Source organism: Temnothorax americanus, unplaced genomic scaffold (assembly GCF_048541705.1).
Source record: "Temnothorax americanus isolate GAGA-0224 unplaced genomic scaffold, ASM4854170v1 Scaffold1, whole genome shotgun sequence".
NCBI lineage: Eukaryota > Metazoa > Arthropoda > Insecta > Hymenoptera > Formicidae > Temnothorax > Temnothorax americanus.
Genome location: NW_027509230.1, coordinates 7,536,521 through 7,561,976, shown reverse-complemented (window position 1 = coordinate 7,561,976; position 25,456 = coordinate 7,536,521). Strand labels below are relative to the sequence as shown.

At 36.2% G+C, this 25,456-nt stretch overlaps 2 protein-coding genes across 2 annotated transcripts in view; one reads left to right on the top strand and one right to left on the bottom strand.

Annotated features, from left to right (window-relative positions):
* LOC143895158 (lachesin) overlaps positions 1 to 24,989 on the bottom strand; it is a 277,423-nt gene extending 252,434 nt beyond the window's left edge. Inside the window, exons 1-2 of the mRNA XM_077402333.1 lie at positions 24,076 to 24,989; positions 22,825 to 22,872 (exon numbers count right to left, since the gene is read on the bottom strand). The gene's annotated coding sequence lies outside the window, so the exon portion shown is untranslated. The remainder of the gene's footprint in view (positions 1 to 22,824; positions 22,873 to 24,075) is intronic.
* On the top strand, positions 11,832 to 22,547 carry LOC143894504 (UDP-glucosyltransferase 2). The gene is made up of 8 exons (XM_077400860.1): positions 11,832 to 12,248; positions 13,578 to 13,648; positions 14,192 to 14,290; positions 14,610 to 14,749; positions 15,623 to 15,936; positions 18,053 to 18,272; positions 20,992 to 21,211; positions 21,667 to 22,547. The coding sequence occupies exons 1-8, from the start codon at positions 12,060 to 12,062 to the stop codon at positions 21,971 to 21,973; spliced, it is 1,560 nt and encodes a 519-aa protein (XP_077256986.1). The 5' UTR covers positions 11,832 to 12,059; the 3' UTR covers positions 21,974 to 22,547.
* Positions 24,990 to 25,456: the final 467 nt, after the last annotated feature.

Below are 25,456 nucleotides of genomic sequence, written 5' to 3'. Positions count from 1 at the left end.
GCGAGACATCGCCACTCTGTCTCTGGATAGCTAAGTCGAGCCCGACAACCTTCTCCGTGCTCGTATTAAGGATGGGTTTACCTCGAGCCATGTGCGCTTTCGGTATCGGGTACCAACGTGAGACGAATAGATCTAATTCGTGGAATAAGACAAAGAAACAGTCGAACAAACTAAGATCCCTCTAATATTTTTTAAATCGATTAGAGGAAGAACGATTAGTCGTTTAGAATTAACGAGTAAATTAATTGATTATCAACACGTTGAAGAGCTTTGAAGTTGTCATTTGTGCGCTACTCTCCATATATTATATAGCTCGCAAAGAGCAATAATAAATATTTCATGAGTACGACACGGATATATTATCAGCAGGCGCAATGATATGGATATTGTATGCTCTGATGCTAACGCGTTTAATAATGAAAGTCCATTAAGTGTATACAATAGGTATACAATAGGTGTTTATGTAATCCGTATCTTGAAAACCCTTTCTGAACCGATGGCTTTCATGTCGTTCAGCTATAATTGCCTTGTGGCATTACAAATTATAATTTTTTAGCAAAATGGAAAATATCTCAAACATGATGCGGACGCGCACTCGCAGTAAATTATTTATTATCTTCATTATGTTCATTATTTTCATTTTATTGAGTGTACAATATATCGCAACAAATATTATCTTTAAGATGTTAAAAATTTATATATTTTTTTAAGATCTACGTTTCTATAAATTTGTAAAGAGTTGGGAACGTCCCTACAAAACGCCTTGCAACCCTGAGGGGAGTCAAATAGATCTATCTGTCTAAGATCTACGTTTCTAACAATAGTCTCGATTTAATTATTTCTATATAATCTAAAATTTAACTGACATCTATAATGAAGATAAATTTGTAATTTACATTTAATTATAACTTTTGCGTATATTTCCTTCAATAAATATCTACGTTACAAAATATATCTTTAATTATTTCAAAAATAGTAAAGTAACGACTAATTATATATATACCTTCCAAGATGTATAATATTATATTAGTTTAAATTGCAGTACTTTTGCATTACATTTAAAACTATATTCTGTACAAATTCAATAAAAATAGATTTTCTGACAAGGAATACTGAGAATATCGCCATTAACATTATTATAAATTCATTGATAATTAAACACCCTGTTTAAACGTATTCATCGCGATGGCGATCACACGTCTAGACAAATCGTTTCGACGCTCTTCCGGTGTCTAGCAGATATATATACAATATATATATACATATATCACAGATAAGTGTACAGAATTCATCACCTTTACATCAGTCGACGTTTTTCACCCTCGACTACGTTTTATTCCGGATCTTTCCAATCCAAGGACATTGGACGCTCTTAGCAGATGCAACGTCAGTGGAATTGCGCGCTCTAGCGCGAGTACCTCCATTTTTGCCCCTTTTTTGCCCTTTCGACGATGCGAGGCACGTTCAAAGAAATCTTTCCTCCCTCCCCCCCCCCTCCAAATCATATACATTCCTGTTATCGTCTCGCGAACGTATTACGTATTACGTATATTATATCTGCACGCAATGTGTTTGATAGATCTCGGGATATGTCGCGTATATAGCCTGCGATGCAAAAACTATATCGCACATATTCGTTCTCGATACTCTTCGTTATAAAATCACTTTTTTATTCGATCTATGCGGGATACCTTACAGTTTTATATAACGTAATGCAATACTCTCTAGATATACTCCATACTGATATTCTCTCTCAAATGACTTCCGGCTAAGCCAGAAGAAGCAGGTAGCGAAGCTCTTGCACCAACGGTGTAATCAGTGTAAAAAGTTCCGTCGTTTCACACAAAGACACTCCTTGTATATTTAATGCAGCTAGCCCATGCTTAATTGCACGAGAGTAAGAGTCTGACGTTCGGCAAATAACGAGGAGATATAACGGTAAAGTGTAAACCTTAAATGTTTATATATTTTATAATTTAAACTATTTTAATCTGCTTCTATTCGGTACGACTTTTCACGGGGGATTAAACTCTTACATCGGGAAATTTTAGATTCGAGATAGCGCATAAGTGAACTTTACTACAAAATTTCAGAGAGTTGCAAAGTTTGATAAATTAATCGAGACAGAAATGTCATTTGACACATTTGGAATAATACGTTGACACGATTTTCATATACGTGATACATAAATTAGGATTAATCAGTTTAATGTCACGTCTTTCTCGCTTCCTGGACGCAGACGCGATATCACCCCGCAATATTCGTGCACGTGCACACAACACAGAAATCAATTTAAATAATACCCGATGTAACACACACACACGAACAATATCCTCATTATTATCTAATTCAGCAATATTCGAACATAACGATGCATGATGCACGCGGAAACGAATTCGCGAAACAATTTCACACTGGCGAGAGTCTGCGATGGTCGATCGATACAAACCGCGCTCGCACACTCGCGATTTATAGGATCCGCGTTGAATCGAAACGAACACGGTGCAGTTCCAATAATGTTATGAACGTTTATCGACATTGCGACAGTTCGTATAGCTCAGCTACGATGGCTTTAACGGTAACTTTTCTGATTTCCCAGTAGCAAACAGGTCGACGGTCTTAAATCACGCCAGAAATTGGCAAACAGTTAATACTCGATTCACCTTTTGCCTCTGGGAAAAACGGTTGTTAAATAACGGGAGGAGAAAGACAGAGAGACAGAGAGAGAGAGAGAGAGAGAGAGAGAGAACCGCAATACGCACAATACAGTTACTTTTTGATCAACAAATGCAATCCATAGCTCTTTCAATTATCGAGCTATATGGAACCGCTGTTTACCGAGGATGTTTGATAGGATAGAAAAAAGTGTTTTTAGATAGGAAAATATGTGTTATGTAAAAAATCGTTACTATTGACACGTACTACTTTTATTACAATGTCGTCTACCAATGGTTCGACTGGTAGCTAATTTGAATACTGATGTCTTTCTCTCGATTCAACAGAAATATCAACCTTTTGAAATTCTTATCCAACAATAATTGATAGAATATAAGAGCACAAAAGTAATTTATATCCATTTATATTCACATAATTAAAAAATAACAACTTCCATATTTTGTTTTATTTCGAATTTAATATTTTATTATGTCTGACATTTTGTTGATCAAATTTAAATATATTCTCTATTCAAAAATATATTGTATTTAATAATATGACATCTTTAAAATCCTTAAAAAATTAGAAAAAAAAGAGTATAGACACACAGAGCAACTTCTATTTTAAAAATAATTAATTCAATCGTACATTGTTCAAGAAACCAAAAGATATATCTTCACAAATACTCAAAATATATCCTAACAAATATCCATTAATAAATGTAAAATATTCGATAAATTTTATACAATATCATGTTAAAATGATGACTTTGTAACATTATCTTTTTAATTAATGGTATGCACATGTAGAATTATAGATGTTCGACCAATTATGCTGGCAATGTAAATTTAACAATACAGGCAGTATGTTAAATATAATAATATGTTCAAAGTTTTAGCATAGTGCAAGCGATACATACTTTACATAAATAACACCAACCATTATGCTAATTTACTAAATTTACCAGTAATCCAATTTTTGTTGTTCAATAATTGTAGCACTGTAGTATACATCTGATCTGTTAACATCATTTCCAATTAGCGTCTGTTAATTAAGTTCCGTGAATTGTGATTTATTCATTTGGTTAATCATCAGTATAGAAATACAGTATAGAAATCAATCTATATGTATAAAGACAAATGTCCTGACTGACTGACTCACTCACTCATCAACGCCCAGCCCAAACCCCTGAACCTAGAAACATGAAATTTGGAGAGTGTATTCCTCTCATGACGTAAGCACCCACTGAGAAGAGATTTTTAAAAATTCGACTCCTAACGGGGTGAAAAGGGTTAAAATCTATTTACACAGATTCGTTAATATCTCTTAGGTCCGATGAGATATCGGCATTACAAATATATATTTGGAAAATATGTATTTGTAGATATATATTTTTTAATTCATATCATATCCCTTTGCAAATTATGTCCGCGTATAACGTATAAGTGACAAATCGGACTATACTTACGCGTTGTATTATTTTATATATTCATGTAAATAAAGTGACCTCTAAGAAATTTAGTACTTCGTTTTCAGCATTTCGATATAACTGATAAAGTTCTGAAGCATGTGGAGTTTTCTAGAGTTATAAGTTCTAAAGTTTCTGATATTTCTCAAAAAGGTATTCAAATGAATCTAAAACTAAGAGTTTAAACATATGTAGGATGCCAATTTTACATTTTTGTTATACAAAAATATTTTTATTTCAATGACTCCAGATAAAATATATTTAAAGCATGATATTTTTCGATGAAATTTTTGGAATGCTATCCAGAACTCTCAGAAAATTGTCACTAATTGTCACTAACTGTAGGATAAAATAGACTTTATACCTTTATGTTCATATTATTTTGTTCGATTTATGTCGCTATAAAATTAAAGCTTTCGTTGGTATACTTGATAAAACATGCTTTGAATAGCTTTGACGCTTTTCTTAATATTTGATAAAATGGACTTTCAGCTGGTTTCTATATACGTTCAAGTCTTTAATTAAAATATCTGGCACGGGTCCGATCGGCAAGCTTGGTTATCGCAAGGATGCGACATTTCCTTTTCCATCAGGATGCTCCGTATAATCCTTCAGTTTTCGTTTGGTGGATTTCAACGTGGAAAACGACATGCGAACGCGTCTGCAAGTTTCTTCCGCAAACTTCAGAATTGGAATTAAGACGTTATAGAAATGGATTAAGGAGTTTAATTAAGTTGATTCAACGCCCGCGCCACAAAATTTTGCAGCTCTCTCTCTCTCTCTCTCTCTCTCTGTACCTGCGGATTGCCCTTTATCGTTGATTCTTCGCAAAATCTAGTTTCTAATTTTGAAGTTCACATTGCATAAATTTTACAAGCTTTCTAAATCTTATGCAATTGGCAAAGACAAACAATTATGGGTATACTCCATAAAAATACTCGCTAGATTAATCGTTCAATCAAAACACTATATGGAGGGGTAAATACCATAGTGGTGTAAGTCAAATTTTTTTAAATATTTTCTCGTGTACATAGATGCAATCTGTACAATATATAAATTGCATCTTGCACACGAAAAAATACTTTTAAAAATTTGACTTACGTACACCACTATGGTTTTTGCCCCTCCATATAGTAGCGAATATTTACAATTCTTCAAAAGGGATTTTAATGATTAACTCTCTTACATTGGTCAACTTTATAATTAACATTTAGAAAACTGAGGTTTATAAGTCAGCTATAACTATCTTTCTTTTTTCAATAAAACAGCTTTTTATATGCATTCATGACAATCGCGCGTGCTGCTCAATATTGTGTTCACTGAGTTCACTCTTGTACCCTCGTCTAATCTTTTGCGGCAATATAAGAATTTCGTTATACGAGTGGGGATTTGTAAATTTCCCACCTTGTTTCCCGCCGAACCTAATCTAAAAACAATGGTCGTACTCAACGTATAACGACTTATACGAATTTTCTTCGGGTCTCCGCCAATACGACATCTCTTTCTTTCTCTCTCTCTCCTTCTTCGTCCCTCTTTCTCTTTCTTCTCGCGAACGATTTCATTTTATATCCGGCAAGATTAGAGAACCTCTGTCCCTGACCATTTCATTATTCATCTTATATGCACTCCAAGATTATATATCTGTCTCTCTTTTTTTCATCTCGCCCTTCCCCTTCTTTGCCTGCGCATTCGTTTCAGCTTTACCCTTTTTATATTCTTCAGCCGACTTTGTCCCCTGTCGGCCCTCACCTTCCACTGCTGGGCGACTTCGCAATATTGTAATGTGAAGCACAATACGTGAAGCACAATACTCTCGAAAAAATGCGCCGCCGTGAAGAGGAGGATACGCCGAGCGTATAAAAGGATTAAAAAGAGAAATAATACATCTCGCACAACAGAAAAAAAAGAAGTGTAGGCGTAATGAGTATACGCACGTGTTCTGTAATATGAGTAAAAATTAAATAATCAATTCCTCTTTAAACATAAAAACTGTCCGCATTATTAATACAACCTTTACATTTTTCCGTTTGATGGGCCAATCTCGTTATAGAAATTAGAATTTTACACATATGTGTATACTTAAATGACATTAAAAAATTAATTATTTCTTTCCTAAAATATTATATATGTATATTGCGCCAAATTGAATAGTATAACATATAGTAAAGTATAAAATACTTTTATATTTTATTTATGTGAACAAAATAATTTAGCGGAGAAAAATGATTACGAATAATTATGACCAAAAGGTTCTTCGAAAGTTTCACGATTTAAATTTATTTCAATGCGCACGAACAATCGACAGATACCAGAAAACAAACGAACCCCGTGCGGAATAATGCCCGTTGTTTCCAATAACATCGTTTTACATAAAGAATTCCGCAGTAGTGAAAATATTATGAAAATATTATGTCGACAGAGGTCCGTGACAATAACTATTTGAAACGGCAGATGCAAAAGTACGTCTTAAATTACAGAGTTCGATTCTGTCGACATCTCCAAGGAGCAGTTATCGTTTGCTCGGAGACTCCTATCTCTGCTCGCGAAATCGCCTCAACTATGTAGAATCGAGTTAGGTGTCCATATAGGCGTATACACTGCTGCTATGTACCCTCACATACTCCATTGGTTTTTTATTGTCACCTGCGCCGAAAGCTCATCTCGTAAATGGATCAAGTGCGCGAAACGTTCTTCCGATGGAATCTCGATAGATACTCGCGTTCGACCGAAACGGCTCTGATCGAAAATACATTTCCGCAACAGATTTATCTCTCGCCGCGCCGATGACATACGTTATACTGCGGATTTTGAGTGATTGTAAATATCGTATGAGCCATGAGCGTAATGAAAAAAAATTGACAAAACTATTAAATAATTTCAATATTTATTTTTAAAAAGATTTCTAAATTTTTGAAGAATGTAAAATTTAAGCACATATATCGAGTATATGTAAGTTATATGTATCTGTTGAATATAAAGTGTTCCATTCCTACCAATTGGTTTAACTTTCGATATGTATCAAATCTTTAAACAATTGCAAACAAGAAACTGAGATCGCGAAATCAAATCAAATCACCGTCTTTCGAGAATAGCTGAGATAAAAGTGAGATATTAAAATAGTCACGGCGACTTTTCATTGCAATATAACGCAAAATATTCCGCGAATGCTACGTCTAGTACTTTAGCGTATTACATACCGGACCGGATAAAAATTCCATAATGCGTAACAGAGTGCTCGTAAATATTTATATTTTTCTAACTTGACGTTATGCTTAAGTTTGTGCGAGAAACGCAAAGAGATCAACGAAACCCTTTCGGGAAACTCGAGTAACCCTTGACGCAACTCAGAAATGCAGCGAGTTCTCTTACTACTATAATGCTCGGTGACCAGAAGTAATCTCATTACCCGTGTCGTAAACTCATTTAGGAATTCGCAAAGAATTCTTGACTGATATATATATACGCGTATATAATCGTGCAAGCTGCGCTTTAATTGTAATTCTCTGTAATTCTAGAATAACTTTTATCATAAAACTTATAGAATTCTTATCTCATTATCGAAAAACTTTATATGCATGTGTATAATACAATCGTATACGTGCACATTGTCCAGAACGATCGTATCAAACTTTGATTACAAATTTTCTGATCAATTTGAAGTCAATTTCTTCTTTGTAAAAATATTAAAGCACTAATAATCTCAACATATACTAATCATTACGTTCGCGTTGTCCGCAGTTTCAAAAATGATTTAATCGCGTACAAAAGAAACACTTGTCAAGACCCTGAAGAGATACATTAAACTCGTAGGTATTTCATGCTACATAGAATACAGTAATGACAAAATCAGCCGTACCTTGCGCGATCTGGAACAAAACATTAGTGGGCGGCGGCGATTCACCAACCGCGCGCCATATGGCGGAAGATTTCCGTGCAGGAAACTCGCTAGGGTCCGCGAAATTAGCCGCAGATACTCGGGATTTCGCTTGCATAAGCGACGTCGCAAAAACTCAGGATTCGCGAGAAGGATGGCTCGCGTGAGGTGGGGAAATTATAGCGACAGATTTGCAAGTGGATGGTATACAAGCATACCAGGGGCGGATGTTGATTTTTCTGAAACTTGGAGCTACCGATCTTTGGGAAGTCCATAGCAGAAGCATAACTAAGCAAATATATGCTGATGAAAATGAATCTTTCGCTCTTTTTTGCGCAATATATAATTTGAAAAACCGACTCATATATCTAAAAATTTTAAGAGAAATTTAGTAATCAGAGACAAAACAGTTTTCAAGATTTAAAAATAGTAATTTTCTAGAGTAATCATTGCAGTAGAAACCATCTAATTAAATAAAGGAATATTAAAGAAAATACATCTTCTTATTTTACACAATTGCTAAACAGTTCTTTGTACGAAATAATATGCGAAATATTCTTTTGTTAATTTATTCGTCCTAAAAGTTTTGCTTCAAGTTTTGCCCTTAGAAGCTTAATTTTCTGCTTAAATTTCAACAGTTTTCACATAAATCCGTCCCTGTAACTATGCCGCCGTAACTACGGAATATGACACGAGAGAAAGGGATACGAAACAGCAAAGAGGGAGGTGGAGAGGGGTGGTGCAATGAGAAAAGAGGGGAGAAGCGGGGTAGTAAGGCTCTTGCAAAACATACGCGGCTGAATCTGACACATCCTCTGGCAGTCTGTTGGGTTTTCCAGAATGGCGAGGGGGCGTACAAATCTAGACGGTTACTTACTGACACATACAGCATTTTGCTATCGTACCAAACTTTTTCTCGCTTGCACTCGCGCCCGCAAGCATAACCTCTTCGCCAACTCTCTTCCTCCGGCTCACTACCTCTCAACTCCACCCTCTCGACAGTATTGTATTGTATTAAAGCCGCGGCTCGTGTTGCGGCTTGACAAAAGCAGGCGCACGACCTACCCCGGCGCGCACCCCCGGAATCTCCTCTTCCATCGTTCTTCCCTCCCTCCAACCCTCCTCTCTCGTAATCCTCCCGCCGCCCGCTGCACGCGCAGCACCCCCGTAGTGCTGCGGAGTCCAGAACACGCTGTATTATTCAGTAGAGTAATTTAAACCGCAATTGACAGATATCCTAAATGTCCTTCTGGCCCGTTCGATCGACCATTCGAATCCAGCCAGGCTTGGCTCCTGTCATCTTGTCATGCGCGACAGCCGCAACAGGCGGATTAACGCTCGCACGAGGCTCGCGGAAAATACGCACGGTATAAATACAAACGATCCGAACGAGTTCGTGATCATCATGAGACCAGTCAAATTTGATTACCGACATGCAGCTAATTCTCGATATATTAATATCGTTGATACTTAACGATCTCGTAACATCATTTTAAGCATATTATCATATTATAAGTAATATATATCCTGCAATGTATATGCTTTAATATGCCTGTATCTGTGCACGAAACATTTATGTAAAATTACATTTTTGAATAAAATAAAATGTAAAACCATATTTTACGTCATGACATCAGGAATACAGACAATATGATGAATTGCACATACATTCTTCTTCCGGGAATAAGAAGAAAAATTAAAGAAAGAGAATTTTAAAAAGAGGATTAAAAATTAAAATAACAAATTATATTAATTACAGGTAACTTTTAAATACTCTGACATGAAAAATATCCACTTTTCTGCCTGATAGTTTGAATTTATTTCTAAGTCATCACCTTCCTCATCACCATCACATTCCTGTCCTGTCCTCAAGTTTCAAGATGAACCTCAACCGCGACTCCATCAAAAGTGCTTTCAACCTTTATCAGATGCATCTGACTCTGACACATGATTCGAATTTGCCGCCTAATACTTGCGGTAATCAACGGTCCTCTTTAAAGTTGTACTGTAGCTCCATTATATTCACGCGAAATTACTTCAAGAAATATGCAAAATAATAATAGTCTCAAATACATAAAAGCAGTAAGGCATAATAAAACACTAATATTTATTATTAACCACAAAACACGTCATAAAAATGAATGGGTAATTATTTAGATTTAAAAAAAACTTATATACAGCACGAATATCCTTGATCTTAACATATGTTATAGAGAATTAACTTTTGAATAAAACGCGCTTTCAAATAAGCCGAGTAGACGGTCTCTTCTAATTTCCGAATTATTTCAAGTTAATTAAAATAATTTCAAAAAGCATCTCCTGAAAATTATTCTTGGCAAATTTTGCGTTAGCCCATCCTGAAAGGCAACTTTTCGCGACTTTTCGTAGACAACATTCATGATGCGCCATTCTTAGCTTTTGCATCAAGGTCACGCATGCACGACGGCTTGAATTAACGAGAAGCTTTTCGTATCTCGGCGTTATTACAGCTCTAAGTAATGCGCTGTGCTTAAACCCGCGTATTTACGATAGCCGTGCAAAAACCTTTTGTCTTCGGACTGAAATATTTCTCTTCGTTGATCAATAGTGCAACATCAGAAATTTTTCATTTACATCATCCTACAACCACAGAAGCGTAAGCAATCACGTATGATTTTATTTGACCTATAAAACTGAGATGTAAGAGAAAACATGAGAATTTTTTTTATCGTGTTTTTGAATTTATAAAAATCCGTCATGACTAAAGCTTTACAAACGAATAAATAACTTGTTTTTAAGAAACATTTTACATATTATTGCTTTTATTTATAACTACGTTGACATCCAATATTGCTGAACACTTAGTCTCGCCTAAAATGTAATTCTTAAAAGTGTAAATTATTTTTTATAATCTCTTCCATAAATTAGTATATTTGATATACTTATTACAGATACAAAAGATTATAGATTGTATAGATTATACAATAAAAAAAAGAATAAATTAAATATAATAATCCATTCAAAGTAAATAAGCTTTTTTTGGAAAGAAATTTCCCTTCAAGATGAGACACCGATATTTCTTCGTTTCCACCAACAGTATTATCTTTTACGCTCAACTTAGGACCTCTTCTCCTTGTAACGAGAAGAGGAAGAGCGAGTCATATGTCGAAGGTAATGGTGCGTCAGTGAGTGATTTGTCTCCGCCCAGTTATTTTTCCGCGCGTTTATATTTTTTCATCTACTACGCTCTTTCTGTTTCGCATGTATTATTTGAATATTTTATGTCTTGAAAAAAAAAATTTACCACAATATTAATGTTATGCACGTCGTAATTATGTGTGTCAATCTCGTAGAGAGACACCAAAATAACTATATTAAATATTATTGGATCCAAAGCTAATAATCATACAGAAATACAATAAGAAATTTAAGTTATACGGAGTAATTGAATTTATGTTGCAATTAAATAAAATTCTTCCGTTTTGTAGTTATGTAATCATGTAAGTTCTATTATTGTGTCTGTAAATTCTATTATCGATTTGGCTATTTTAACGGATTACTTTGTTAAGACGATACGATATCATTTTCCTCTATAATCATATCTCAAATGGCTATCTCAAAGAGCTATCCGTTCTTTATCGACTTTTGCCGACATGTCGCAACGAAATTTCTAATGCCGTTTAATGTTGACAATAAAATTATAACGATGTCCGATTAGCCCCACTCTCATTGAGAGATAACTATATGGATATATACCTCGAAATCTACCATTCCTATGAATACCGCCTTTGTATTCTAAACGAATATAAAAATAGGGTCCGCGCACACGAGGCCTGAATTATTTCTTCCGCAAAGCTGAGTGAGAAGCACCCGACCAATGGACATCCCGTTCACTTATTTACCGTGGCCCCAAACAAACTGATCGTGGAACATGTATTGAATTTTTCATACGGACCGCCTCGTCTTTTTTCCGTCGTTCGGGTTCTTTTTAAAAATTCCTGCAAGTGACTGGTAGCCTCGATTCTTTCCTGAAAGATTGAACGGCCGTTTCGCATCCACGAACGAAAGTGTTCTGTGCCCAAAATGCGCGTCGTGACATTCGTATTGCTATCAATTTCACTATTCTGTACTTTCCAACACAGCCGCGGATACAACATCCTGGGTATTTGTCCGAGCGCAAGTTACAGCCACCAGCAATCTTTTCAAGCATTGATGAAAGCCTTGGCATCTCGTGGTCATAAGGTTACCGTTTTATCAACAGTTCCCTTAAAGGTAAGTAAATTTTTTCCTTATATCTTTTCGCTCTAATTCTTTGCCTTCATTACGACTGACACGCGTCGTTTATCTAAATATTATATCGGAATCTCTCAAATAAAAATTACCACGCGGAGATATTAAAAAGTTTTACGAAGAATATAGGTATTTCGCGGATATAATATAAAAGCTAAAATTCTATATTTTATATAAAACAACTTTGCAATTTTAAATTTATTAAGTTACGTCATTTAAAATAACATATAATATGACTTAACAAGATATTTTAGCATTCATTATGTTCAAAACTTGCCACTGCAAAATTAATTTGCTCACCTTTTTTACCCACCCGGTATTGTTACGATTAAACGCTTGCCTATATATCGTTGCTTGCGAGAATTACCACCAACAAAGCCGCCTTGTGCTTACTGAGAACTCAAGGCATTGCACTGTTCACAGTTATTTTCGTTTAGTCTAATAGATAAACTTTGCGACTTTAACTGCATTCACCGTATATTGTTTTAAGCCGTTAACAGTCTCTGTTGTCAAATCAAAACTTATATTACGACTAAATTCACGTATTTAATTTAACAATATGAATCATTTGTAGAAAAGTTATAGACTGATAAATAGATATTTGACTCGATAATCCTTTTTCAAGCTTTTCTTTTCTTTTGTCATTTCACTTTCCCTAGTTCTATTCGCTTTTTTTCTTATATCCTTCTCTCAGGTTCTCTCAGATCGTTCATCTATATAACCGGTCTAACGTCTCGCTTCTTTCCATCTACTGTCTCGCGTAATCCTTCTCTCGCTTCCTCTCCTTTCTCTATTTCTCTTTCTCTCTTTCTAAACTCGAGTTCAAAGTTACGCAAACTTCGTTTAGCTTCAATTTACTTCTACTAACATTTCTCTTTGCTAAATGTGTCTTCTCACGGCTTGATAGTCCTATTTCTTTCGTGGCAAAATTAGAGATTAAATTGTTCACGTAAACTGATGCATGGATAAAACTTAACTAACGAAAACATAATTGCCTTGCACACAAACTATACTATCGTAGTACTTTATTGGTTTTTCCTTTAAATTCGTAACAATTACTGATCCATCATTTAAATATCTTTTTTATTGATTTGTTTTTTATAATATTTAAAAATTATTCTACTTTTATATATATATATATATATATATTACATTTTTATTTTTATATAAAAAGATAATTATAAAAATATATTTCTAATATACATATGTATATATATATATATATATATATATATATATATATATATATACTTAAAAAGTTTATTATATGTTCGTGATTGACATTATTTTCTAATTTTTCTTATCTTACAGAATCCTCCACCAAATTATGAAAACGTTGACTTGTCATTCTCGTATGTAAGCAAGGATTGCACAGGATTAAGGTATACATTTATTACGTTTCGTGCGGATCAAGTGCGGATTCCTTCATATCTGCAGCGCTGCCATCCAGTCATCCGACCAAAAAAAAATGAAACTCTTAGTGACTGTTCTCTGACAGAAAAAAACTGACAAAAAAGTAACCTTTTAGGCATTAAAATAGTAATCAAAAATGTGTGACATTGTTGATAAAATGTTTAGAGTAATTAAGACCATGCATTTAAGCAAAAACAAACATTTACTCTTATTTTCCCGAAACAATCTTTGGATAGCCAAACATGTAACAAATTCTTTTCATGGTTTAAAAATTAATAATAAAGAAAACGCAGGGCTTTCCAAAAATCACGCGCGATTTCTTAAGAACGCGTTTGTTTTCTTTAAAATCGCGTGATGCGTGTTTTATTTAAAACGCCGTGCGATTGACTATTATAGTGACCTATTTTAGACAATAGTGATTTTTTAGTAACTTGACAAAAGTGACTTAAGTGACTAAATGGCAGCGCTGATATAGTTAAAAAATTAATAATCTTGAATTTTATCTTCGATAGACATATGGGAGCCTATGCGCTCCTCCATCAAAATTTGTGGGGAGCAAATTACATATGCAGACATCAATTATTTAGTCCTGCCATTAACGAACTTATAACGTAAGTTTGACATAATAATGATGACTAACTATAATCAGGAAATTTTAGTAAATAATCTTAAGTTTTGTTTTGACTTATGAATAAATTTTGTAATTAAGCACAAAATAACCAAAAATCTATTCCCAAATATTAACTAAATCAAAATGTTAATATGATCGCGGATTATACGAAACTCTGCAACATAAATTAACAACGCGTTTTCGTCGGCCCATGTAAATACGGAGACGGAAATCAAACGACAACTTTAATAGTCCTATGATTTTAATAGTCTTACGAACAACACGCTGAAACAAATCCAGTTCAAATTTACTTGTTACAGGAGCAACAAGACGTTCGACGCAATCATTATAGAGCAATTATGGTACCAATGTTATTACGCCCTCGTAAAGCATTACAACTTCCCCGTGCTGATTGGATTTTTGAGCGTGGGCAACTTGCCCTACGTAATGGATTCCGTTGGTGAGCATGTCGTGCACGTCGAACAACTCCCGCGATTTCGCCGGCCTAGCAATTTTATTGCTTGCAAAAGTCACCCAGTCCAGGTAACAAGTCGGGAATGCGAGCCTGGTCAGACTGTCGTCCCGCAATGTCTTTCTCTACCGGGTTCGCACTCACCTAGGTTGGCATCGGTAACGAACGTCGTTACTGCGCGCGGAAATTGACGTAAATTGTCGTTAAAGCAGAAAGTGCGAGCAATCGGAGTACGGGTCTTCGTGGAAAAGGATAGATTACTCGGTAGTGCTTTAACTTGTACCGGGCTGACCCGAAGAGCGTCGGAGAAAAGGTGGCGAAAGGGACGACGCGCCAGCTCGCCGCCATTCGATTCCTTTACCTCGACGTAATTGAAGATACCCGAAAGTACTCTTCCGGATGAACGTAATAGACCGTGAAATGGATCGCCATGGCTGCTACTGAAATATTTCAATTAAAGCCGGGCGGAGTTTTGCGAAGGCGGACCGCGTATCGAAGTAGTAACGTTCCCCATTGATCTGACCCAATCACCGAGTTGAGTTTTCGAAGAAGTAAATGTACTGCACCGACTGTAACACATCGCGCTCGCGAGAAAGTTTACCGTGTAATAACGCGTTTCTCTAGTCGTCCGAACAAAAACAATAAAAGAAAAGTAGTTGTAAAACAAATTTAAGAAGTGCATCGCATAGTAGAGTACTTCTATTATACTCCTATTTGCAACATATAACTCACAAGTATCGCCGAAAAACTCGAGGTTACGTTTAAAACTTTTACATTTTACGATTAAATATGTCGCATTTTTTAAACGATTAGTTTTCAAAACGCTTTTTTGTTTTATTCAAAAAATGTCATGATCGACAGGAAATCCAGATGACCCTAATTTTAATCCAGACATGTCGTATCCGTTCACGGACAGAATGACAATCAACGAGCGTATAGTGAATATCCTTTACACAACATACACAAGATTATATTATCGATACTGGCATCTACCAAAGGCTCAACGCATGGCTAACGAACTGACACCTGGTACATCCGTTTACGACATCGATAAAAATTTCAGTTTAGTGATTCTGGGCAACAATCACGTGTTCGGTTACCCAAAGCCACTACTGCCGCACGTGATCGAAGTTCACAGCTTACATATTTCGGAAAATCCCGGTTCCTTGCCTGAGGTAAGCAATTACAACTGTGCATGTTTAAAGAAGAAACAATTACAATGATGTGCACGTAAATATAGTTTTGATGTTGCACCAGAAAAAAAAATCCTCTAATTATTTAATATCAAAAAAGTAATATAAGATTGAAACAAGTAAATTATTAAATGCACAAAATTGTATGGGCACAAATTATATTGACAATTATCTTCTATGCCGTTACTTCCACTTGCTTCAAGCTTACTTTAACCGTACATTTACGATTAAATCGTACATTTAGTAAAATACATTTATAGATCATAAAATGGAATTAAACAATTTATCGAGTTAAACGCATTTCTTCCACCTGACAATGAGTATATCTCTGAGAGTTGATGTTTTTACGTCGATTAGACCTTCGCCTCTCGTAGTTTTAAATACGTCTCGGAAAGACGAAATTGTGTGTCGTACGAGAATGATTTCTCCCGGGAAAATACATACCATTCTCACAGGTGACCAATAATAGTCAGTCGGTAGAAGTTTACCAACGACTCAGCGTAGCGACGTAAAGGTAAACATTGCTATTTACCGCGAACCGTTCTAAGTCTCCCAAGGGCCGACAAGGAAAATATTATTGGAAGAGTATTTCATTGAAGATCCTTTACATACAAAAAATAACTGTGGAATCACCTCTACATTGTGTTATATACATAATATTGTGTTATCCCATAACTAATGAAGTTTTTTATGACGGGTCAACAATTTTATTAAATTGACGTCTTCACTGCGTAAATTTTACTCAGATACTAAAAAAAAACATCGTACTTTACACCAGTATATATATATCCCCCCACTTATCTGTCACAATTATGCAATATTGCAGCATTAATTCTGACTAAGTTGAAAATACCGCGTTATTTATAAGATGACCCAATTTACAATAGCTGTTTGCTGTTTGCGTTTTTCGGCGTCAATCTAAGAGTGCACTGTCGAAAATGTTCGTTTATAACGATTGTTTAATTTTAACATGACTGATTAAGTATATTGAATTATAATAATCATTTAATCATTGAAAGTATTTCTCTTTTTTAACTTAAAACTAGACTAAAGTTTTATACACTGGATTTTAATTTAAAATTAGAAATTTGAATAAACATTAGCCACACATTATTTGTTTATATTTTGAATCTATTAAGAGAGAAAGAGATGATTTAATTAATAAATGTATATAAAAATAATTACAAGATTTATAGCTCGATAGAAGATAAAAAAAGTTGAACATTTTATAGCTGCCTTTTAATTCTACTAAAGTTAGTTTCCTTTAAGTTTGCTTGATTACTACTAAGACTACGAAGACAATGCGCAAAGATAACTGCAGTTACCGCGTGATCCCGTGAACCCCACGTGAACAATATTGAGAACGAAACGTGACCGCGGCAATGTGATCGTCTTTGTACACATACACCAGAATGTATCGAAATCCATGAACAGTTATAATTAATAGGACAAAGACTTCGGCTACACACCGTGCATATATGGAACCACCATCGCCATGTCTGCCATAAAAGCTAGCGCAGGTTTCGCAATTAACAAAGGAAGTTGCATTATCAGTAATACCAATCGCATTAATAGCACAATCGGTTCCATTTGCATCCTATCGCAGCAGTTGCTAACGCAAATTTACAACCTTTTTTTGAAAATACGAAAGTTATATGACGAATAAACATATTTTATAAAACAACAATGCCTATATATGGCAAAATGACATTCAGTTATTATAATTGCAACGAAAACGCGTGATTTCTTAGTAATAAATATAAATTATGCTCTCGATTATGCTTCATGTGTTAGTTTCCGTTAGTTATCTTGTTTTATATTTAAAAACCAATTATGCTACTCTTAAAAAATAGTTGTATTTATATCTGAATAAAAAATTGGTCGTGCAATTTTAAAAATACAAATTTTTAAAATACTGTTATTTCTATTCAAGTCTGCAACGTTGTAAAATATTTTCAAATTTCTTTGCATGCATATATATATATATATATCACTTGTCGTTGGAGATACTATTTAAGCCAAAATATATCGTATCTATATCAGCATATGTGTCACACTTTTCAGTTCTCATTAAATACAATTTTCATTACTATTCTAGGACATTGGCGAATTCCTAGATAACGCTCAGGATGGTGCTATTTATTTCTCTCTGGGGTCAAATCTGCAAACTGACCAACTACCCGCTGGACCTTTGACCGCATTGTGCAACGCCCTAGGCTCGCTCAAGCAAAGAGTTCTATGGAAACATGACGGCAACACGGCTATTCATCCGCCCAACATCAAATTTGTGAAGTGGGTGCCTCAACAAGCGGTCCTCGGTAAGGCTGCCCAAGGCTAAATTGACCAACTCTTTACCTCGTACTCTTCGAAAGAAGCGGATCAACCGCCGCGAAATATGCACTTACAAAACGGTTTGATGAGAAGCATTCTATGCTGGAATTTCTTTGTGCTTAAAGATGGAAAATCGATAAAGTTATAAAAAGAATAGATCGTGTAAGAAAGAAAGAGAGAGAGAGAATTTACTTCACAATCTTATTTCAGTTTTATGTAGCATGTAGCTATGATCCTTATTGTATTTACAATACAATCCACAATGCTTGGTTCTAATCTTAATAACAGATGCTTTATCGAATTCAAAACTATTTTATCTTCAAGAAAAATGTTAAAGAATGTCAAAAATTGTTGCAACATTTTGAATTTAGGGATAGTATTTAGTAATAGCAACACATAACTACATAAAATGAAATAATGATGTAAATGGTGAATTATCTTATTAGAGCTGTCGGAGACTATTTGTTATAGATTTAATTATTTAATTTTATTTAATTTAATTGTGCTTATAACTCAAAAATTAATTTAATGCATTAAGATATTTTCTTAAAGATTAAAAAAGCCGATTAAATTTATTATAAAATCTATTATTAAAATTAAGAAATTATAAATTTTACACATTTTGCTTAATTTAACGAAAATCGTTATCGAGTCAATGCAGTAAATATTGTGAATCAATCTCAATTTCGTCGGTCGCAAGCAATGATTACTAAAGAAGGCAATTTTGCTAACTTACTTTATATAAGTATGTACTAAAACTTTCCCAGCTCGCGAACGAAATGTAAAATTCCAACTTAATTGTTCGATAATGATCTCATAAGAGCCTCATATATTGCCGAAGAACTCTAACTGCTTGTTCGCTATTACTATATAAATGAGTTGAGAGACTTATACTTAGACCTTTAACGATTACATTCTTATTTTATTAACGCGTGCAATCGCACGGATTCGTTAAGCGAAATTCAGCGCAAGAAAGAAACTCCAACCATGACGACGACGATAAGGACGTACCTACCATCGCACGCAGATATTCAACAAACTTGCAACTTTAGCATTACTTTCATCTACCAGGGAATGCTAATTTTTCCCGACTAATAGGCACAACATTCTTTGGACGTAGAGTGTTATTCATGGTTCCAGAATCTTTAAACGATTTGAACTTAATTACGTTGTTATCGCGGCCATGTTATTTTCCGGCCATCGCTTAACGTCAGAGACGAAACGAGTATTCCTTTATATCGAGAGACACGCGGCTGGATTCCAATCGAACAAAGTCCCGGCGATCGAAACGGTATCACTGCCGCACGTTTCGAAATGATCATCAAAGCTGTCTCCCGATCGAGATCGCATTACTCGGATGTTTGAATTCGACCAACGTTTGCCTCGCTCTCTCGCGTCACATCAAAGAGAGAAAAGCAACGTGGAATATATAAGAAAGGCCGATGCACAGCGTCGGTACCAGGCCCTTTCCTGCCTTTGGATGGCTTGAAACGCGTTATTTTTGCGAAAGTCGCTTAAGGGTAAGCATTGGGATAAAAAAAAAAAATTGCCAACACAATACTATCGCGACCAAGGAAAATACAGCCACGGACTAGTACAGCGGGTACAGCGGAATGAAGTGAAACGATAACTCATGACGCATGCGGCGGTGAAATTCTCGCGGGAAATTCTGACAAACAACTCCTGTTGGCAGTAACGCAACTGGCTCGATGCAAATGCACAAGCGTGCACAAAGTTTTATGCACATTGATAGACAGGCAGCGGTTTGCCTGCACGAAGAACGTATTAGTGTTGGGAATACGAATGGTGAATAGAAGAAACGACGCAATTATATCGGAACTTCGGGATTATCGATGTATCACGACTCGTTATATAATATCTTTCAATGCGCGTGTCTATGTTTGACATCTACCCTCGATATTCGTATTACCCTCAACATTCATATTACACGTGACACCACAAAAATAACTTTGAACGCTCGTTACGAAAAGCGTTTGATTTTTTGCGATATCGCGTGTAATATGAATTCGTAATTCGAAATTACAAATTTAACTTTAATAACAGACTCCTTCATTTTATTTTAAGCGAACGGTAAGATCTTATTGTTATTGGGAAATATATACACAATTGTGCTCTTTAAGGAAATCCTTCATTTTAATAATAATTTTAATAATTTTAAAATAATTTTAATAATTTCTCTGAAATAAAAAATTTTCAGAAGATCGTACAAATATATACTGAAAAAGACGTCCCTAATAACTGTTGCACAAATTCCCCGGATAAAATATGTTCTAATTGAGAAGTGTGTATATCGCGTTACGTATAACCGAAAAAAAATCTCATTCCCCGGCATTCCCGGTGTGACGATAAAAAAATGCACATCGGCCAGAATTTCGTCGGAAAATTCCGCGCGCGTTGATATTCGAATGCGATCAATCGGCCGTAAAGTGCGACGCGAAAAAATAAATACGACAATGCAGACATTTTTATGAAATCTCGCGTCGCATCTCTCGGTCGCTCGTGATCAACGCTAGGACTTCGCTTCCACCTCTCTCTCATTGCTCTTTCTCTCTTTTTTTTTGTCGCGCTCTTTCACAACTGTCCCCCACACGCACCAAAAACCTCATCATCGGTAATTCTCAAGAGCAAATAATCCGCGAGAAACATCATTTTACGGTATTTTATGCACTTACGCCGCTTTTGCAGCGCATCCCAAGGTGATTGCGTATATGATGCAGGGCGGATTGCAGTCGTTGCAAGAGGCGGTGCACTATGCCGTGCCGGTAGTCGCAATTCCCTTTTTTGGGGATCAATATTTCAACGCGCGTAAAATCCTAGACGCCGGTATCGGACTGACACTGGACATCGACACCATAACCGAAAGCTCCGTCGTACAAACGCTCAGGGAGATCGTCGAAAATAAAACGTGAGTATACGACCTGGTTCCAACATATATATAGAATCGCGCCGGTAGCGTAACCTTTCGAAAAATTAATCCTGAAAGCATTTCGCCCTCTCGATTGCTATTCTTGTATCGTACCTACTCATTTATAAAAGGTACATCTAATCTAGAAGAAGCCGAATAACTTGTGCATGGTCTTTTTCTGTCGAATTACGTCTTGTATAAACTAGTACGCGTTATATAATCTTAAATTTCTTAACTATACAATAATTATGTGATAATTTTGAATTAACGTGACATAAATACAAGTTAAATGAAATGCATTAAAATCACGAAAAAATCAGTCACAATCGTCGAAAGAAATAATAATTGATTAGCCGTAATCTTTGAAAGAATTATCGACTATTAGTATTTAAACATATTGCGTCAAACAGAATACGATTTTGATATGCGACATAATGCCAAAATTGTAATTGCAGATATTTGAACAATATCAAAACGATGTCGGCGATCGTGCGGGATGAATTAGTGAAACCTATAGACAGGGCAGTGTGGCATGTGGAACACGTATTGAAATTTCCAAACTCGAGACATTTACGGTATCGTGGACACGATATGTCGTGGATACATTATTATGAAACGTATCTATGCTTGGCTACGTGTCTCACTTTGTTATTATACATGAGTTACATATTGTACAACAGAACCGTTAATGCTTTTGCAAAAATCAGATGCGTAAGTAATATAAAACGATGGATAAGTAACTTGAAACGAAAGCTCGATTAACTGTAATTTACCATGCATACGAAACAATAATTATGATGCAAAAATTGATCGTGTACGTAATATATGTATAAATTAATCGAGAGAGAATTTCGTTGCTCGAGTAGATGCTTACAATAAAGAAATGAATATATATTGCTGGTAACACAGAGAGATACGTCTTTTTTTCTTATACTTTGTTGTCGCATTATTATATTTTTCATTTATTCAAAACAGTTCTTCGAACATTCGAAAAAAATGTTGAAGAATATATTTTGTAAACTTGGAAATTCGTATTCATTACATAAATCATATAATTGAAGTGTAAATTAAATGCAAATGAAAAATGAATGAAAGAAAGAGCATCCCGATCGAATCTCACGTTTCTGTCATTTATTACATTTTCGATAAACAATAAACGATTTTGTGTAAAATCCCGAATTTATCGACAAAAGCTATGCTTGGGTATTATTATCTATAAAAGGTAATTCAGTAAGACAAAAAGCGCTGTAATCTTGCACCCTACATCTTATATACCGACGTATGGTTATTTTACATTATATTGTATATCTTCAAATATAATGATAGTTACATACAATATGACACAAGAAATATATTTATATGTATATGTGTGTGTGTATGTGCGCGTGTGCGACAAGAAATAAAACTATCGGTTACGATTTTATGTGTAAAATAAACAAAAATCAAATATCTGTCTATTTCAAGGCAATAGATTTTATAATGTCTAATAACTGTTGGAAATGCTGTTCGTTTCTTTTATGATATCTCATTTCTCATAGATATATTTTATTAACGTTTGTGATATAATTTTACAAATCCATTGCCTTGATAATAAAATAAAAAAAATAACTCACCAGCCGATGCGCAACAGCGGAGTTGTAAGTTGTAACTCTGCGTTGGATCTGTAACATAAAAATATATTTTTACATTAAAGCAAGATAATCGACATTTGAAATAAACATCGCGCCCGTTAAATTTTTAAAACGTATTTGATTTTAAAATACTGATGCAAGAAACAATCGCGGCCGTCGCGCGACTGCATATTTTCGCATATAACTCATTCGCGTAATTGATCCGCGAAGTACAAGTAATATTACGATTGTGCGAATAAAAGAGAGACGCGACGTTCGCGACGTAACATCTCTTCTCGCTTATGCCGGAGATCGAATTCCGAAATTGCGAAATTACGCCGGAGTAAATCTCGAACGCGTACTGGCCTATAGTTTTCACCGATCACTTGATATACGCGTATTAAATAGTAAATAACTAGTAAATTCCGCGTTTCCGCAGAGTTGAGTCCCGCACGTTTGAACGGAAAAGCGGAATCCGCTATTATCGTGGTATGTATGTATGGCTGTGTTTCGATATTCACTGCCAGTACTTAACGCAGCCTATACTTCATAATGGGTGCGTTCAGCCGATACTCTGCTAGCCTAGCAATCGTGAGCAGTCGCTCGTTTTCGCTCGTTTCCTCTCCTTTTAATCCATTGGGTCAAAGGAGAGGAAACGAGCGAAAACGAGCGACTGCTCACGATTGCTAGGCTAGCGGAGTATCGGCTGAACGCACCCAATAACCATCAACATGATGTTTGGATCTATAATATTATACTGCCACTTTTATTAATAATAAAGTAATCGAAGAGTATGTGTAAAAAGCTTTTTTTTCAATGTGATTAAACAGCTCCGAAATTTGATGGAGTATACTGTATCCCGCGTTGACAACGGATTTTGACGCGTTCGTTCCGCGAGTTTGTTTCTCCTTATATTACATGGAGCACAATTTGCGCGGAAAAGCGGAACGTATAGTGACAATAGACATTTGTATTCATTTCTTAAAATTGTGTTCACTTAATTCATTGCAATTTTTATTAATATGCTTATCTTTCAGCTTATCTATTGAATACAAGCATTTAAATCAATAAATACCGTTAAAAATTAATATTTTATAATTCTCCGTTCCGCTTTTCCGCTCAAAATATGCTCCATGTAATATTAAGGCATTCAAAACAGACGGAACGGATCGACGGAAATCTAGTAAATTTTGTCTTCCGCGCTTCCGCGTTTCCGCGTTTCCGCGCTCCATGTAATGGCACCCGAACACTCACCTCACGGTTGCTCCGCCGTCGCCCGACGCCTCCCAGGCCTCCTCGGCGTTGTCGTCGGCGTTGTCGCATCTCCGTCGGCGCACTCACTCACGACTCACGACGTTCACGATATAGTTCGCGACACGCGAAAATATCGTCACTTATTACGATCGCGCGACGCTTTGCACGGCACTCCCGGTATTTAATCTCGCGACGCGGCACGTACTTTGTTACGCGACGACGGAAGAATTACGTCGAAGAAGCTATACGAACGAAACTAAACGATCCGCTCGACGCCCGTCTGCCCGTAGACGATCGCGCGGCCAACTTCACTCGGCTTGGCAGAAGCAACCGTCGCGAGGACACTATACTACGCTTGCTGCTTGCGAAGCGATTTTGGTTAACTGCAATTAAATGGTTAACCGCGATTAAATGAACAATCACATTCGTGTCTGTCTCTCACGATATCAAGACACGATTAAACGCGAGATTAAACGCACGTCAATAGAGACTGTGTGATCGCTCGTTGAACATTTAACGTCGCGGCGTTACTCGATTTAACTCCGCTCGTAATTCTTTTATCCGTGTTCCGAAGAAAACGACGGCAAGTTCGTGCCGAAGTCGGTGCGCGACACGACGCGAGTCAAAAGTTGACGGTTGAGAAAAGCGAAATTGTCCGAAAGAATGTATATAATATTATCGAAGAACGCGGCGCGTCACATCTCGGATACCGTACAAATTCCGCGAAGCACACGCATTAAATAAACATTCGGTATCGCACATATGTATATCACGCATATCCGCACATATCACGGTAATCTGAACCGCCGGACAATACGCGTATTACTCCGAGAACGGCGATGACAAAATGGAGTCGCGGATCGCGGCGCTGCAGCAACCCCGAGTAGCAGGGACGATTAGAGATGGGCTGACTCCGCGCTGACTACTGCGTACGACGAACGCGCGCCGTACCCTACCCCCACTACATCCCCACTACTCACGTTACCGAGAGAGCCGCGGCCGCCGCGAGCGCCGCCGCGCGCCGCGCGTCGCGGTCCCATTCGAACTGCTCTCGGTATAACGGCGCGGAATTTAAACGAATACCGAGATACATCGCTCTCGACAACACTGACTTTAGACGCATACTACGTTTACGCGAGCGTTACTTCTGTAAAGCGTCGTCTACAATGGCAGCAGGAGTGTACAGTAAGACGTAAGCAGCAAGTTATTGACTAATGGGATTTTTACAATTTAAGAATAATTGACTGTGATTGGTCAATAGCTTACTGCTTACGTCTTACTGCATACTCCTGCTGCCATTGTAGACGACGCTTTAGTAACTTACGATAATTCACCCGTTTACGCGGAGTAAACTATCGCAAGTTACTGCAAAATCTCGTTT

Bases quoted from the DNA above. Each gene is read 5' to 3' on its own strand.
- LOC143894504 (XM_077400860.1), top strand. From the start codon at position 12,060: ATGCGCGTCGTGACATTCGTATTGCTATCAATTTCACTATTCTGTACT. The intron at 14,291-14,609 runs GTAAGTTTGACA...TACTTGTTACAG, and splicing joins GCCATTAACGAACTTATAAC to GAGCAACAAGACGTTCGACG. The intron at 15,937-18,052 runs GTAAGCAATTAC...TTACTATTCTAG, and splicing joins ATCCCGGTTCCTTGCCTGAG to GACATTGGCGAATTCCTAGA.